The 15,784-nt window shown below is 43.0% G+C and overlaps 1 protein-coding gene across 2 annotated transcripts in view; it reads left to right on the forward strand.

The window, feature by feature from the left end:
• Positions 1-3,826: 3,826 nt before the first annotated feature.
• Positions 3,827-15,784, forward strand: part of BORCS5 (BLOC-1 related complex subunit 5) — a 108,762-nt gene continuing 96,804 nt past the window's right edge. Inside the window, exons 1-2 of one of the 2 annotated variants that reach the window (XM_010371001.2) lie at positions 3,827-3,931; positions 7,939-8,082. In XM_010371001.2, the coding sequence (XP_010369303.1) occupies position 3,931; positions 7,939-8,082 (145 nt within the window). In that variant the 5' untranslated portion in view covers positions 3,827-3,930. Of the gene's footprint in view, positions 4,317-7,938; positions 8,083-15,784 lie in introns of both variants that reach the window. The other variant, XM_010371000.2, reaches the window with a different exon arrangement.

Here is a 15,784-nt window from a genome sequence, read left to right on the forward strand (position 1 = left end):
TGCTATCTTGCCTATGCTAGTCTCAAACTCCTGGGGTCAAGCAATCCTCCTGCTTTGGCCTCCCAAGGTGCTGGGATTACAGGTGTAAGCCACTGCACCTGGATTACTTAAAAAAATAAAATAAAAAACCTTTAATTTCTGGCCTGAGTCATAACTTAGAAATTATATCCATTGTCACTTCACTTCCTGATGAGATTCTTGATACTCTTCTCTGAGGGTTAGAAGTCCCATCTATGTGGAGTTTAGATTTTTTAAAAAAGTAATCAGAAAACATGTATTACGCACCTGCAGGGGAAATTAAAGCCCAACAATACCAATGGGATCTACCTTCAGGATGTTCCTAGTTCAGAAGGAGAAAGAGTCAAGTAAATCAACGGCTGTGTAAACAATAAGTGTGATGAAGGCCAGGTGTAGCGGCTCATGCCTGTAATCCCAGCACTTTGGGAAGCCAAGGCAGGAGGATCACTGAAGCCCAGGAGTTTGAGGCCAGCCTGAGCCAACATAGCAAGACTCCATCTCTACAAAAAATAAAAATTGGCCTGGTGTGGTGGTACATGCCTATAGTTTCAGCTACTTGGGAGGCTGAGGCAGGAGGATCACCTAAGAGCCTAGGAGGTAGAGGCTGTAGTGAGCCATGATAGCACCACTGCTCTCCAGCCTGGGCACCAGAGTGAGACCTTGTCCCTGCCCTCCCCAAGAAAAGAATAAATGTTATAATAGAAGATGGCAACTAAAAAGGCTCAGAGAAGGGACATCTGATCCCAATTTCTGGGAGGAGGTGTTAGTTAATTATTGAAGAATGAAGTTATAGCAGATGAGGAAGAAAAGGCTGAATATTTCAGGAAGAGGAAAGTGCATGACCACAGGAAATTCAGCCTGTTGGGAAGATCACCAGTGTACACAGAAGAGAGAGAGAGGCTGGGGTCGGAGCAGGAAGGTTTTCATGTTAAATCTTAAACTTTATCCTAAAGGCATGGGGAGTTCTGAAGGCTTCTTGCAGGGCAGTGACAGGTCCAGAGACCTAATTAATATTCTAGAAAATTCTCTCTACCTGCCACAGGAGGGATGGATTGAAGGATGTGAGGCCAGAGGCCTCTCTTCCAAGAAACGGAAGTGATAAGGCCCTGAAATGGGCATGGAGATAGAGGAGAAATTAACAGGAGAGGCTCTCCAGGATGCAGCAATTGGTTGCATGTGGTGCTGAGAGTAAGCAGGCTTCTGGCTTGGGAGCCTGGTTGGATAGGAGTACCAGGTCATATCAAGACATGGGAAGAGGAGTCAGTCTGGAGTGGACAGAGGCATGATGAGTTTTGAAAACATGAGTCCTGGTTTTGTAACTTACTAGTTGTGTGACCAAGAATAAATCACTTAACTTTTCTGTAAAAATAGGAAAGTGTTATCTACTTTATACACAGGTCATAATATAGACCTTTTTATGCAGGTCTAACATATAGACCCGTAGACCTGTAAACTCAAAAAGGTTGTTCAATTGCTAGTTATTACATATACAATAACACAATCTGCTGCTCATGTAGAAGGGATTTAAAAGGTGCTAAAAGACATCAATCTCAGATGTTTCCTAGCTATAAAGCTCTTCCAGCAGACTCCTTATGTTATATAAATGCTCATTTAATTTTCTTGCCACCAGACTGTAAGTACAGGGGCTGGGCCTTGTTGCATTTTTAATTCTTAGTGTGTAGCAAGTGCCTAGAACATTTCAGGTTCCCAAGAAATGTTAAGTCAGTGAAGAAAGGAATTTTATCGTCATATGTTCTTTTTCTGAATATAGCTTTATGGATATAGAATTTGCATACCATACAATTTACCCTGGTAAAGTGTACTCTACGGTGGTTTTTAATATATTCAGAGTTGTGCACTCATCATTACAATTTTAGAACATTTTCATCAACCCCAGAAAGAAACTCCATACCCAATAATAGTCAGTCTACATTTCCCTTCCACCTACGCCTCCTCGGCCTTAGGCAACACTAATATATTTCTCTCTCTGTAGTGCTTCTCCTGGACATTTCATATAAACGGAATCTACAATATGTGGTCTTTTGTGACAGGCCTTTTTCATATTGAATAATGTTGTCAAGGTTACTCTGTGTTGTAGCATGTATCAGTATTTCATCCTTCCCTTATTTTGGCTGAATAAATATTCCATTACACGGATATACCATACTTTATCCATTCATCAGTTGATGGGATAGAAGATCTTTTTAAGAATGAAATGTTTACCCAAAAGAAAGCATAAAAAACACCATCACATCAGTATGGACTGGTGTATGGAACACAAGGCAAATATACTTTTATGTGGAAAGGGGGAAATGAGAGCCAGAATGAGTTATTCTTCATTCCTCACCCCTTTTACCTCTTCTCTCACCTACTCCTCAAAGAGGAAATCTGGGAGGGGAAGCAAGGACTCTCCAAAAGGCAATGGTCTCACTGCTTAGTGGGCCCTTCCCAGTCCCATCAGCCTGGTGTGGTTTATGTAAACCTCAAGACTAGTCAGACACAACCTCTAGCCTGCCCTGATCTCTCAGGCAGTTTTTAGTTCTATTTTCATATTCCCAGAGACCACTGTACTTAGATTCATTTGCATTTTTCTCATTGTATTGCAATGGTGAGTAGAGGAAAGAGCATCAGACAGTCCTAAATAGTTAAACCACTTACCACCTGCTGACCATGGAGGAGTCACCTACTTACGGGCTGCAGGGTTGTTGTGAAAATTAAACAAGGTAAAATAGGGGAAATTATTGTGATATAGTAGAGTGGAAGGGACTTAAAAATCATTTAGTCTACTTGACACTTCTTCTGAGACTATATTTTATGCATATAAAATCTCAAGGCATTTACTTGAATTTTTTTTTTTTTTTTTTAAAGAGATGGAGTCTCGCTCCGTCGCCCAGGCTGTAGTGCAGTGGCGCGATCTCGGCTCACTGCAAGCTCCGCCTTCCAAGTTCACGCCATTCTCCTGCCTCAGCCTCCCGAGTCGCTGGGACTACAGGCGCCCGCCATCACGTCCGGCTAAATTGTTTGGTATTTTTAGTAGAGACGGGGTTTCGCCGTGTTAGCCAGGATGGTCTCTATCTCCTGACCTCGTGATCCGCCCGCCTCGGCCTCCCAAAGTGCTGGAATTACAGGGGTGAGCCACCGCGTCTGGCCTACTTGAAATTTCTTGACGCAAACAACGTAATATAAAATGAGTTGCAAAGTTCGGAGAACTCCAGAGCCAGCTAACTCCTTGATGGCATTGCATTGCTAGGTCTACTTCCTTGCCCTGGTAAAAGTGGCAGTTTCCTTTCTGGATTACTCCCTCCTCACCTTTTGTTAGTTTCAGAGTGACTTGTTGATAACTGTCAAGGTCCCCAGAAAGCGCCTAGCCAAAAAGGTTCCTCACTTCTCTTTAAAGATGTGCACACCCTAATACATGAATCAGCACTTTCTATTTCTTAATTTTTCTCTCATTTCCAGCTGCTGCCTTCACCGCCTTCTGGTATTTTTTTGTTTGATCGTCCACTGCTAAACTCCCAGCTCTTCAGAATTAAAAATGAACTTTGCATCCACGCTGTTGTGGGTTCGAATCCTGGGTCTATCTAGCATCTTTTTCTCCATCTGTAAAACAGGGTTAACAATATCTTGTTTGTAAAGTTGTTCTCACATGTGGGTACTGAAGCGCTTAATAGCGTGGGTGGTGTTTGCAAGGTGACGGAACAGGAAAGGGCTTACCCTTTTCGGCAGTTCTGGCTTCAAGGAGGTCAGGCCCTTTAAGGTGGCGTCGCCCTAAGTCGCAGGACCGGGTCTCTCCGCCCCTCCCTCGGGCCGGGGGCGGGGGGGGGGGGGCCTCCTAACCCGGAACTGACGGTCGGGCGTAGCCGGCACCGCCCATCTGCATCCCGGAAGGAGCGAGCTTGCGGCGCGTGAACCAGTGAGTGAAAGCGGCGCCGCCCGCCGGCCGCAGGTGCGGCAAAGCCAGTGTCATCTGCCGGTTCTCTTAGGGCTCCCGGAAAGGAGGGCGAGCCGCGTGCATTCGCGCCGCGCCTCCTTGCGTTTCTGTTCCCCAAATAGGGCCTCTCCTCCCGCCGCCCAGGCCCCTGCGTGGGCTGGACGCGTCAGCCCCACACATTAGCCTCGCTGCGCCGCCCAGACTCTGCCTTGCCTCCCCGTCCCGGTCCCTGGCCCCTGCCCTGTCGCCCGCCGCTGGAGCGGTGACCGCCCGGCCCGCCGTTCTTCTGCTGCTACCGCTGCCGGCATCATGGGCAGTGAGCAGAGCTCCGAGGCTGAGAGCCGACCCAACGATCTGAACTCCTCAGGTCGGTGTCCTAACCCACCCCCCTCCAGCCCGCTCTGTCTGCTTGCAGAGCGGGCTGCCTCCCAGACTAGTGGGGTCTGGGACTGCGGACGGGAACGCACAGAAAAAGCCCTCACCATGTTACTAGGAAAAAAAAAAAGTCACCATCTGTCCTGGCCTCAATTCCCCTGATGGAAGTGCCTGTGACTGCAAGCTAAGCCAGCGTGGGCGCCGGTGCCCATTCTTTATTTTCAAAACAGCCGTTTCTCCCAGCTACAGCCTACTGTTTAAAAGACGACCTAATTAATTTTTGGCTCTAGTGCTCATGGCTGATGTAGTGAGATTTGGCTCACACAGTGGATGGATTATAGGACCTCTAAGAACAGGCTCTTTCTTAAAAACGGGTGGTAGAGGTTCCGTTTCTGAAGGGATATGTGATAGGTGTCCACTTACTTTGAACCCTTGAGTGCAGAGGTCTCCAGAAACAGCTTTTTCTTCTCAGAAGGTGTCTTGGTCCCTTTTCTAATCTTATACAGGTTGACCAGACAGCAGGCTCTGGTGTTTTCCATTGTTGTTCCCTGTCCGTGATTTTTAGATTCCTCTAAGCGTTTGAGACAAGAATGGGAGGATTATTGTGTTTGCGATACAGTAAGTGTTCAATACATAAAACAGCTGATGTTTAATTGAGGACCATTTGCTGCTTTTTTTATTACCGACGCAGGCCAGGACAGCTGGGGTGCTTTGGTGAAGCTCCGGGGTTGCTAATGCAAATTAGTTAATCCGGGTCCTAAAAAGAGTCCCTGATTTTAGAAGTTCTCTGTTCTTGATAGGATTTGTAATTCATAAATAGGCAAGCTAATAGATCTAAGGGTGTTTCACTTTGAAGTGTGACCTTCAAGACTCGTTCAGACCTACATTCTGGGGGACTGGATTGGGGCAGCTTTCAATGGTGGGCAGCATCTACTAGCTTTGCTACGTTTTTCTATTTCCTTGGAAGGCCCAGAGTGTCATATTTGTTGTAAGAAATACAATAATTGTGACATCTGACATTCTTGCCTCTATGGCAGGGCGGAAACATATTTTGAGGGGAAGCGGTGTAAGCATCTTTTTAATATGCTTACTTGCCCATGAACCAACAGCATTTGCGCATTTCCGATGTTAGAATTTGCCTATTCCCCTGTGCCAAGTACTTTACATGCATTTACATAGAATTTTTGCAGTAATCCCATTTTACAGATAAGGTAGTAGAGGCTAGCTGGAATGTTTCGAACTCCCCTTTCCTCTGGCATCTGGGGAAGGAGAAATCACAATTGATAGCAGGAAAGATTTCTGGCATGGCTTTTGTAAAATGTTAGGCAAATTACCAAAACAGGTAAAGAAATATTTCTTGAAAAGAAAGAAAAGCAGCAGAGATTTTTCTAAAAAAGGGAATGCCAAGCTTCCGGAGACGAGCTTCTAGGAGACAGAGCAGTTCTATGATATCCCTGGATTAACCTTTGAGATATGGCTACAGTGAGCCTGGGAATATTACCTTCTAGAGCATAAAACACTTTAAAGATTCATTCATGCCCCAGTCTGGAAGATATTTGGGGAGAGGATGATTTCTTGGTCCAGGGAGTCCTTTATAATATGAATCTCTTCCCTCCAAATGGATTACTTTCTCCCAAGGAACCTGAATTGATCTCCCCCTTTGTCCTCCAAATTTCTGATTTTTGCCTCAGCCTAGAATGGACTTACTGGCTATTTTTGCCCTGGACTAATGCTATAATTTTAAGAATGAAGGGGCTGAAGTCCTAGCTACTCAGGAGGCGCAGGTGGGAGGATAGCTGGAGTCCAGGAGTTTAAATAATAAACTTTTTTGGGGGGGGGGGGCAGAGTCTCACTGTTGCCTAGGCTGGAGTGCAGTGGCATGATCCTGGCTCATTGCAACCTCTGCCTCCCGGGTTCAAGCAATTTTCATGCCTCAGCCTCCTGAGTGGCTGGGATTACAGGGACCTCACACCTGGATAATTTTTGCATTTTTAGTAGAGATAAGGTTTAACCATGTTGGACAGGCTGATCTCTAACTCCTGACCTCAAGTGATCCACCTGCCTTGGCCTCCCAAAGTGTTGGGATTACGGGAGTGAGCCACCGTGCCCAGCCACCTTGACTTTAAAAAAAAAAAAAAAAAAAGGCTGAAACCTCTGGAATAGGCCAGTCATTTGGGGGTTGAGCCCAGGGTTTTTTCCTGGACTTACTAAACATAGCTGGCTTGATGTGGTAGGGTGGATAGACAGCTTTGCAACTCCAGTGTCGCAGAGATGGGCCTTGTGTACCAGTAACTTGGAGACCTCTAATTCCTTTCCTAACTTTCTAGCACTGCTGACTTTGGGCAAGTCACAGTTAAATTTTGTACCCTTTATTTCTCATTTTAGAAATAGGGATGTATATATATATATCAAGATATCAGGATCATTAAGGAAGGAGAAAATGAAAACAGTCTGCCTATACTTTTATGTGCTGAAAAAGAAAACGTTTAGTTACGAAAGAAGTTTATTCATGTTATATAATCCTGTAATGGGCCAGGCACGGTGGCTCACACCCGTAATCCCAGCACTTTGGGAGTCCAAGGCGGGTGGATCACAAGGTCAGGAGTTGGAGACCAGCCTGGCCAATATGGTGAAACCCCACCTCTACTAAAAATACAAAAATTAGCCAGGTGTGGTGGCAGGTGCCTGTAGTCCCAGCTACTCAGGAAGCTGAGGCAGGAGAATTACTTGAACCCAGGAGGCGGAGGTTGCAGTAAGCGGAGATTGCACCACTGTACTCCAGCCTGGCAATAGAGCGAGGCTCTGCATCAAAATAAAATAAATTCCTGTAATGTCTGAGGGTTTTCGTTGTTTTTGTTTTGTTTTTTGAGACTGTTGTTCTCTCACCCATGCAGTGGTGTGATCATGGCTCACTGCGGTCTTGACCTCCTGGGCTCAAGTGATCCATCTCAGCTTCCTGAGTCGCTGGGACTATAGTGTGCACCACCACATCTGACTAATTAAAATAATTTTTTTTTTTTTTTTTTTTTGTAGAGACAGGGTCTCACTATGGTTGGTCTTGAACTCCTGGACACTGGTGCTCCTCCTACCTCAGCCTCTCAAAGTGCTGAGATTACAGGCATAAGCCACCACGCCCAGCCTGAGGTGTTTTTTTTGTTTGTTTGTTTGTTTTTTTTGAGACAGAGTCTTACTCTGTTGCCCAGGCTCGAGTGCAGTGGCACGATCTTACCACACCCCAACCTCTGCCTCTTGGGCTCAAATGATTCTCCTGCTTCAGCCTCCTCAGTAGCTGGGATTATAGGGACCCGCCACCATGCCCTGTTAATTTTTGGCCAGGCTGGTCTCAAACTCCTCACCTCAGGTGATCTGCCCGCCTTGGCCTCTCAAAGTGCTAAGATCACAGGCATGAGCCACCGTGCCTGGCTCCAGCCTGAGTTTTTAAAAATACTATAGAAAATAGTTTCTATAATTCCTTCCCACCACCCCAACCCCAACTGCAAGATAGCTACATTGTATAAAATTATTCTTTTTAATCACTACACCAAAAACTGCCTTGGTGAGGCAGAGGTGCCTAACTAATACGCATCTCCTAAGCAGTGTAACTTTATTTTCAGTGACTCCCTTACCAGCCAAGCATAGAGCCAAGATGGATGATATTGTGGTTGTAGCTCAGGGCTCCCAGGCCTCACGGAACGTCAGCAACGATCCCGATGTCATCAAGTTGCAAGAGATTCCAACCTTCCAGCCCCTTTTGAAAGGTAAAGGATTGCATTTTGTTTTATCTGAACTTGCTGGAGAGATTTGTGTAGCCCTACTACTTTCTTTCTACGTATCCATTTATTTTGCTCTCTCATCTCCTTTAGGTCTTTGCTTAAATGGCGTCTTCTCAGTGAAGTCTTTCTTGATTTCCCTAATTAAAATTGCAGACCCTTTCCCTACCTGTGTTTCTCTATAGCCCTTAATTATCATTGACCTATTGCAAATATGTTTACTGTCTATATTTCTCTGGTAGAATGTGAGCTCCATGATGGCAGGTATTTCCTCTTTTGCTCACTATTGAATTCCCAGCACTTGAAATAGAACCTGGTATAAGATAGGGACTGGGTAAGTGAATGAATGAGGTCGAAAATGGCCCTTTCCTGTTATATTCCCATGAAAAGATTTTCATTCTTATTTGTGATCCGGACAGTGGGTGGACTAGTTCAGATCCGTAGAGAAAATCTGCATCACTACCGATACACTTGTAATTAATCCTGGTGGCTGTTTTATGTGAGAGTGTGTGTTTGAAAAGAGAGATTACCCACCCAGTTAGCATATATTGTGGTAGTTACCTTTTGACACCAAGGCCACAACTTTATTATTTTCGTGTCTCCATTAAGTAGTGGAGATGATTTTATATTAACTGGTGTTTCTGCTGTAAGAGTCCTTTAGTTCCCTCCTCCCTCACCCCCACTAAAGATTAGGAGATAATGAACATAAGGCCCTGGTTTACTTAACTTGGTATAATACAATGTAAAACCTCTTACATTTACATAGCTATTTGTATTAAGATATCCCTCCTCATACACATATCATCCCTTTAATTCTCACATGATTAAACGTGTTTCAATGATTGGGGTGAGATCAGCAGCTGGCATATAGAGAGGTTGAACTTGAACCTTCTTCACTGATGTCAAATCCTATGTTACACTGTTCCACACTATTTAAAAAACAAAAACAAATGGTGCTCTATAGATGATCCATATATTGTCTTATTCTTGCCAGTGCTTCATCTGTTTCATAGATAAGGAAATACAAGCTTTCAATTTCTACCCTACAGGCCTTAGGGTTAGACTTTGGTAAACATTCTTTTATGTAAAATGACACTATATATATATATATATATATATATATATATATATTTTTTTTTTTTTTTTTTTTTTTTTTTTGAAACAGAGTTTTCGCTCTTGTCCCCCAGGCTGGAGTGCAATGGCGTGATCTTGGCTCACTGCAACCTCCGCCTCCCAGGTTCAAGCGATTCCCCTGTCTCGGCCTCCTGAAGTAGCTGGGATTACAGACACCTGCCACCATGCCAAGCTAAAATTTTTTTTTTTTTTTTTTTAGTTGAGATGGGGTTTCACCATGTTGGTCAGGCTAGTCTTGAACTACTGACCTCAGGTAATCCACCCACCTCGGCCTCCCAAAGTGCTGGGATTACAGGCGTGAGCCCCCTTGCCTGGCCTACTCATCTTAGTTTTCATGATTTTGAGGAATAATGTGATTCTCTAAAGAAGCTGACAATAGTAGGGCATGGTGGCTCACACCTGTAATTCCAGCACTTTGGGAGGCTGAGGCAGGAGGATCACTTGAGTCCAAGAGTTCAAGACCAGCCTGGGCAATACAGTGAAACTCTGTCTTGACAGATAATACAAAAAATTAGCTAGGCATGGTGGCACATGTCTGTCGCCCTAGCTACTTGGGAAGCTGACGGAGGAGGATTGTTTGAGCCCAGGAGGTCAAGGGTGCAGTGAGCAGTAGTCATGTCAGTACACTTCAGCCTAGGTGACAGAGTGAGATCCTGTCTCAAAAAAAAAAAGTCTGCTGAGCATGGTGGCTCATGCCTATAATCCTAGCAGTTTGGGAGGCTGAGGTGGGTGGATCACCTGAGGTCAGGAGATCGAGACCATACTGGCCAACATGGTGAAATTCCGTTTCTACTAAAAGTACAAAAAATTAGCCGGGCATGGTGGCGCGTGCCTGTAATCCCAGCCACTCAGGAGGCTGAGGCAGGAGAATTGCTAGAACCGGGAGATGGAGGTTGCAGTGAACCAACATTGTGCCGTTGCATTCCAGCTTGGGCAACAAGAGTGAAACTCCATCTCAGAGGGAAAAATAACACAAACCCACAAAAATTTGCATATAACTTTCAGCTTACCCAAAACTTGACTACTAATCGCCTTCTGTTTGCTAGAGGCCTTACTGATAGCAGAAACAGTTGATTAACACATCTTTTGTGTTATATGTATTATATACTGTATTATTACAATCAAGTAAACTAGACAAAAGAAAATGTATGAAGCAAATTATAAGGAAGGCCAGGTGCAGTGGCTCATGCCTGTAATCCCAGTACTTTGGGAGGCCGAGGAGGATGGATCACTTCAGGTCAGGAATTTGAAATCAGCCTGGCCACCATGCTGACACACCGTCTCCACTGAAAATACAAAACTTAGTTGGGTGTGGTGGCGTGCAGCTGTAGTCCCAGCTACTTGGGAGGCTGAGGCACAAGAATCACTTGAACCCGGGAGGCAGAGGTTGCAGTGAGTCAAGATCATGCCACTGCGCTCCAGCCTGGGTGACAGAGTGAGACTTGGTCTCAAAAAAAAAAAAAAAAAAAAGGAAGAGAAAGTATATTAACTATTCATTGAGTGGAAGTGGATCATCAGAAAGATCTTCATCATTGTCTTCACGTTGAGTGGGCCGAGAAGGAGGAAAAGGAGGGGTTAGTTTTGCTGTCTTAGGGGTGGCAGAGGCAGAAGAAAATCCACATATAAGTGGACCCATGTGGTTCAGACCCATGTTGTTGTTCAAGGGTTAACTGTAATTCGTTTTATGATAATCACTAGTAGGGGAAATATGTAGGAGAAGACTTTGTGTTAAGGGAAGCTAACCTCAGATTTGAAGTCATCACTGAGGGCTGGGCATGGTGGCTCACGCCTATAATCCTAGCACTTTGGAAGGCCGAGGCGGTTGGATCACCTGAGCACAGGAGTTTAAAACTAGCCTGGCCAACATGGCAAAACACTGTCTCTACAAAAAATACAAAACTTAGCTGGGCATGGTGGTGGGCACCTGTAGTTCCAGCTACTCAGGAGGCTGAGGTGGGAGTATCACTTGAGCCCAAGAGGTGGAGCTTGCAGTGAGCCAACATTGCATCACTGCACTCCAATCTGGGCGACAGAGCAAGACTCTGTCTCAAAATAAATAAATCATCACCGAGTGCCCTAAAAGTGAATAATTAATGTGATGCAGTTAATGCAATGCAACTGGACCTGGTTTCATTGATAAATGAGTTTTAACTGGGACTTTGCCACCAACTATTATGTTGTCTGGCTTTGTTTTTCCACCTCTTTGAGCCTTGGTTATTAAGAACATTGAGAATAGGTGTAGGAAGGAGGAAGGCTAGTAAGGAGCAGGTTACAGGAAGAGGTTATCTGGGATTTGGTTAAGGAAGGTAGAGATGAGATCATGGCTCACTGCAGCCTCAACCTCCTGGGCTCAAGTGATCCTCCCACCTCAGCTTCCAGAGTAGCTGGGACTACAGTGTGCACCACCACACCCGGCTAATTAAAATATATATATATTTTTTTGTAGAGACAGGGTCTCACTATGTTGCCCATGTTGGTCTCGAGCTCCTAGACTCCAGTGCTCCTCCTACCTTAGCCTCCTAAAGCGCTGAGACTACAGGCATGAGCCACCATGCCTGGCCCAAGTTTTAAAAAATACTATAGAAAATAGTTTCTATAATTCATCCCCTCCCTGCACCCCCACTTGATGAGAATGGCATGAATCTAGAAATGACAACATGTGGCTGTGGCCAGACTACAGCAAGCAAAAACCCAGTGAGCATTTAAGGCAAGGCTCATGTTTCACTTGTGAAGACGAAACATCTTGGGCCGTGATTAGGAAAGATAGGCAAAGTGGGTGGGAATGATCAGTGTAATTATGATAATAGTATCTTATCCTCCATGCTTCTACATAATAGCTATTGTTCTTTCCGTTTTTATAGATTAAAATATTGAGGCCTAGAGAGCTTAAATTAATTGCTTGAAGTCACATGGCTGTAAGTGATAGCACATTTTAAGATTGCATCAGGGCATAGAATGAGACTTCGTTTCCAATTCTAGCAAAGCCCATTATAGAAATCACTAGGATATACAGGAACTAGCGTGGTGGGTATGAGGTTGTTTGGGTTTTTAGGTGCAGCATTTGTTGCAGAGCCTCCTGCTTTGACATTGTTCTGCCTAATAATTAAAAGCCCTGCCCTCTGCCTCCTGGGCTGCTGCAGGGGCCACGCATCACTGTCGCCTTTATACTCTGATCTCTTTTCCCCCTTTCCTGCTTTCAGGATGAGGCTGTTCCTCAAAATAGTAAAAAGGCCACACAGTGAAGGCTGTACCCCCCAGGTTTGATTTCAGAAAGCTTTTATTCAACTTAATGACAGTTTATTCTTTCAAAACAATATATTCAAGTATTACACAGAGTTCACTATTGTTTCATAATGTCATATGATGTAATGCTAATGCTGGTGGGTGATCTGCAGAGGCAGTGGCTGGGCGAGTTTGGGGCTATTTGTATGACTGAGGTAATGTTTGCATTTTTAATAAGCAAGCAGATTCTTTGGCCTTAACCCTTTTGCATAAATATACCAGAGTATAATTTATGCTCCATAATCCAAATATCTGTTCCTTTTTTTGATCAAAGGGATTTCTGTTTTTCATAGCAATGTCTGAATTAGTAATTTATTTGGACATGTAAAGCATTTTATAGGAAATTAAAGATTAGAAAATGAGAAAGTAGCCACAAATGGCTGTGACAGAACACAAAGACAAAATAGTAGATTTGATGTAAGTTAGCAAGATTCTAAGAAGTTAACAAACCCTGTATAGATTTCTTACTTGAAATTCAACCACTTATATTTTTTAATGAATCCCGCTCTATTGTATGTCATTCTATAGAAAGGAAATATTTGCAAAAGTAATATTGTTGATGTTTTATATATAAAAGTTAACAAAAATATTCTGTTGACTCTTAGTAGATGAATACATGCATATGTACACACATACGTGCATGTGACATTCTTTGCAACTGAGCTATCGTTTTTGTTACTGACCTTGGGTACAACGTAAGAGATTGTCTTGCTGCCTAAGGAAGAGACTGTCTTTGTTAGTAACAAGGATGATCAAACATATACAGTGTAGATACTGAAATGATACTAAGCAACTTTGTTGGGAGTTTGGTGTTTGGTTATTAAGAACATGATGCATGTGAAGTAGATTTTGATAATTAAAAAGAGCCTGGGGCTTTTCATAGTGGAGCGAAATCTCATGAACAGCAGTGAAAGCTTTCAAATCACACGGAACATTGAGAATTAGAGCTTGAAAATGTAGATAGGGGAGAATGAAGCAATGGAAAAAGGGCAATAAGGAGAACATGATGGAGCTAGGTTTCAAATGACCAGTTTCTTCACATTCTTCTATCATCTGGACAAATAAAAGTCTTTGCATTCATCAGATGTCTGCCTCTACCAGCTGTCAGACCTTATCATTGTGTTGGAAAATGGCAGCCAAAGGAGGGGACAAGAGAATGGATCTTAATCAGAGCCACACTCTTCTCTGGATGGCTTAAAGGTCATCTCTAAACCCAGGGGTAATCCTAAGTATATTTTCCCCCAAATACCATATCGGAAAGATTGATGACTTATTCCTGATTACTTTATAGATTTGTATTTGTAATAGCTCTTCAGTTAAGCTTTTAAACATGGCTAATCAGAGAAGTGTGAGTTGTGTGTAAAAACAAAAACAAGAATAAACATAGCTGTTTACCAGCATTGAGTTAGCCTTACTCAGAAGAGGGGGAAGTACCAGGTGAATGGTTGCTTTCAACCGATTGAGAAAGTGAAGCTGTCTCACCAGAACACCCTCATTTTCCCCTCACTCCCATAAATCTGTGTGCCTGCATCCATTCTTGTTTCTTTCCATTAAATCTCAGAGAGGGTATCCATGTCTTTCTCTGAAACTCAATGCCATTCTGTTTCACTCTTTTCATTTGCTGGGACTTTGCTCCTGCCTTTTTTTTTTTTTGGTCTAGCAACCAGCTTAGTGGACCTCTTTCCTCTTGTTTGAATATATAGCTTTTCCCATCTTAAAAAGATAAACACTTCCTTTTGATTTAGTTGCCCTCCTGGCTACCGTGCTTTCTCTTTTCTCATTTCTGCTGCTAAACTTACTGACTCCATGGCCGCTACATGCTGTCCCTGCATCCTTGATACCTCTGCCATTTGGGAAGTTCCCCTGGATAGGCTCTCATATATATAATTTCATCCATATTTGCTGCTTTGGAGGATTACTAGTGTTTTCTTTTCATGCTTGAAGTTATTTCTGAGTTCACATCCTCCTCCTCTTTTCCATATTTAACACAGATTTCTATCCCACTTGTTAAAACTCCCTTCTTTTAGCTTGTGCTACCTCCCCATCCAATGGTATTCTTTTTTTTTTTTTTTTTTTTGAATCTACTCATTAGTCTCTGTTCCTCTCTGCACAGCATTTTCCTAGTGTTCTTTTGGAAAACCAAGATTCTAAGGAGCTTTAAGTATTCTGAAATATAGACATCAAGATGATCGTAAGTCTCTGTCATCAGCTTCAACTTTTTTTTCTTTTCCTTTCTTCTTTTTTTTTTTTTTGAGATGGGATCTTGATCTGTCATCCAAGCTGGAGTGCAGTGGCACGATCATAGTTCCCTGCAGCCTTGACCTCCCAGGTACAAGTGATCTTCCCACCTCAGCCTCCCAAGGAGCTGGGACCACAGATACGGCACACCTGGCTAATTTTTTTTTTTTTTTTTTTTTTTTTAATTTAGAGATGGGGTGTCACTTTGTTGTCCAAGCTGGTCTCAAGCTCCTGGGCTCAAGCAAACCTCCCACCCTGGCCTCCCAGAACACTGAGATTATAGGTGTGAGCCACTGCACCTGGCCAGCTTCAACTTCTTGTTCTGTTTGTCCAATGTCTTGTTCTGTTTGTCCATACAGTCACTTTAAATTCAGTATGCTCCATCTTCCACTTGTATTATGTATTTATTCATTTTATTTATTCAACAAATACTGAATCTTCTTAGGCGAGTAATGTGCACTTGAAAAGAATGTGTTCTGTAGTTAATGGGTGTAGTGTTCTATAAATATCAATGAGGTCAAGAAATGGTGATTGTCAAATCTTGTCTGTCTATATTGATTTATTTCATTAATTTGATCACTTAATGAAAGAGAGGTATTCAAATATCCAGCCATTTTTGTTAATTTGTCTATTCCGTTTATTCCATTGGTTTCTACTTTGTATGCTTTGAAAGTCTGTTATTAGGCATATATGCATTAATGATTATTATATTGATCCATCTTTATGAAAATGTCCTATCGATGTGTTATTACCCCTGTCTTGTAGTCTAATTTGTCTTGTATCAGTATAGCCACTCCAGCTGTCTTATACTTAGTATTTACATAGTATACATTTTACTATTCTTTACTTATTTTTATCGATTTATGTCTTTATATTTAAAGGGCATCTCTTGTGGACAGCATATAGTAGGGTCTTGGTTTTATATCTAGGCTGATAGTCTGCCTTTTAATTAGTGTATAAATTGATATGGTTGGATTTAGGTCTCCTATTTTGCTCTTCATTTTCTTTCTTTTCCTTTTTTTTTTTTTTTTCCTCT

Source organism: Rhinopithecus roxellana, chromosome 10 (assembly GCF_007565055.1).
Source record: "Rhinopithecus roxellana isolate Shanxi Qingling chromosome 10, ASM756505v1, whole genome shotgun sequence".
NCBI classification, from domain to species: Eukaryota; Metazoa; Chordata; class Mammalia; order Primates; family Cercopithecidae; genus Rhinopithecus; species Rhinopithecus roxellana.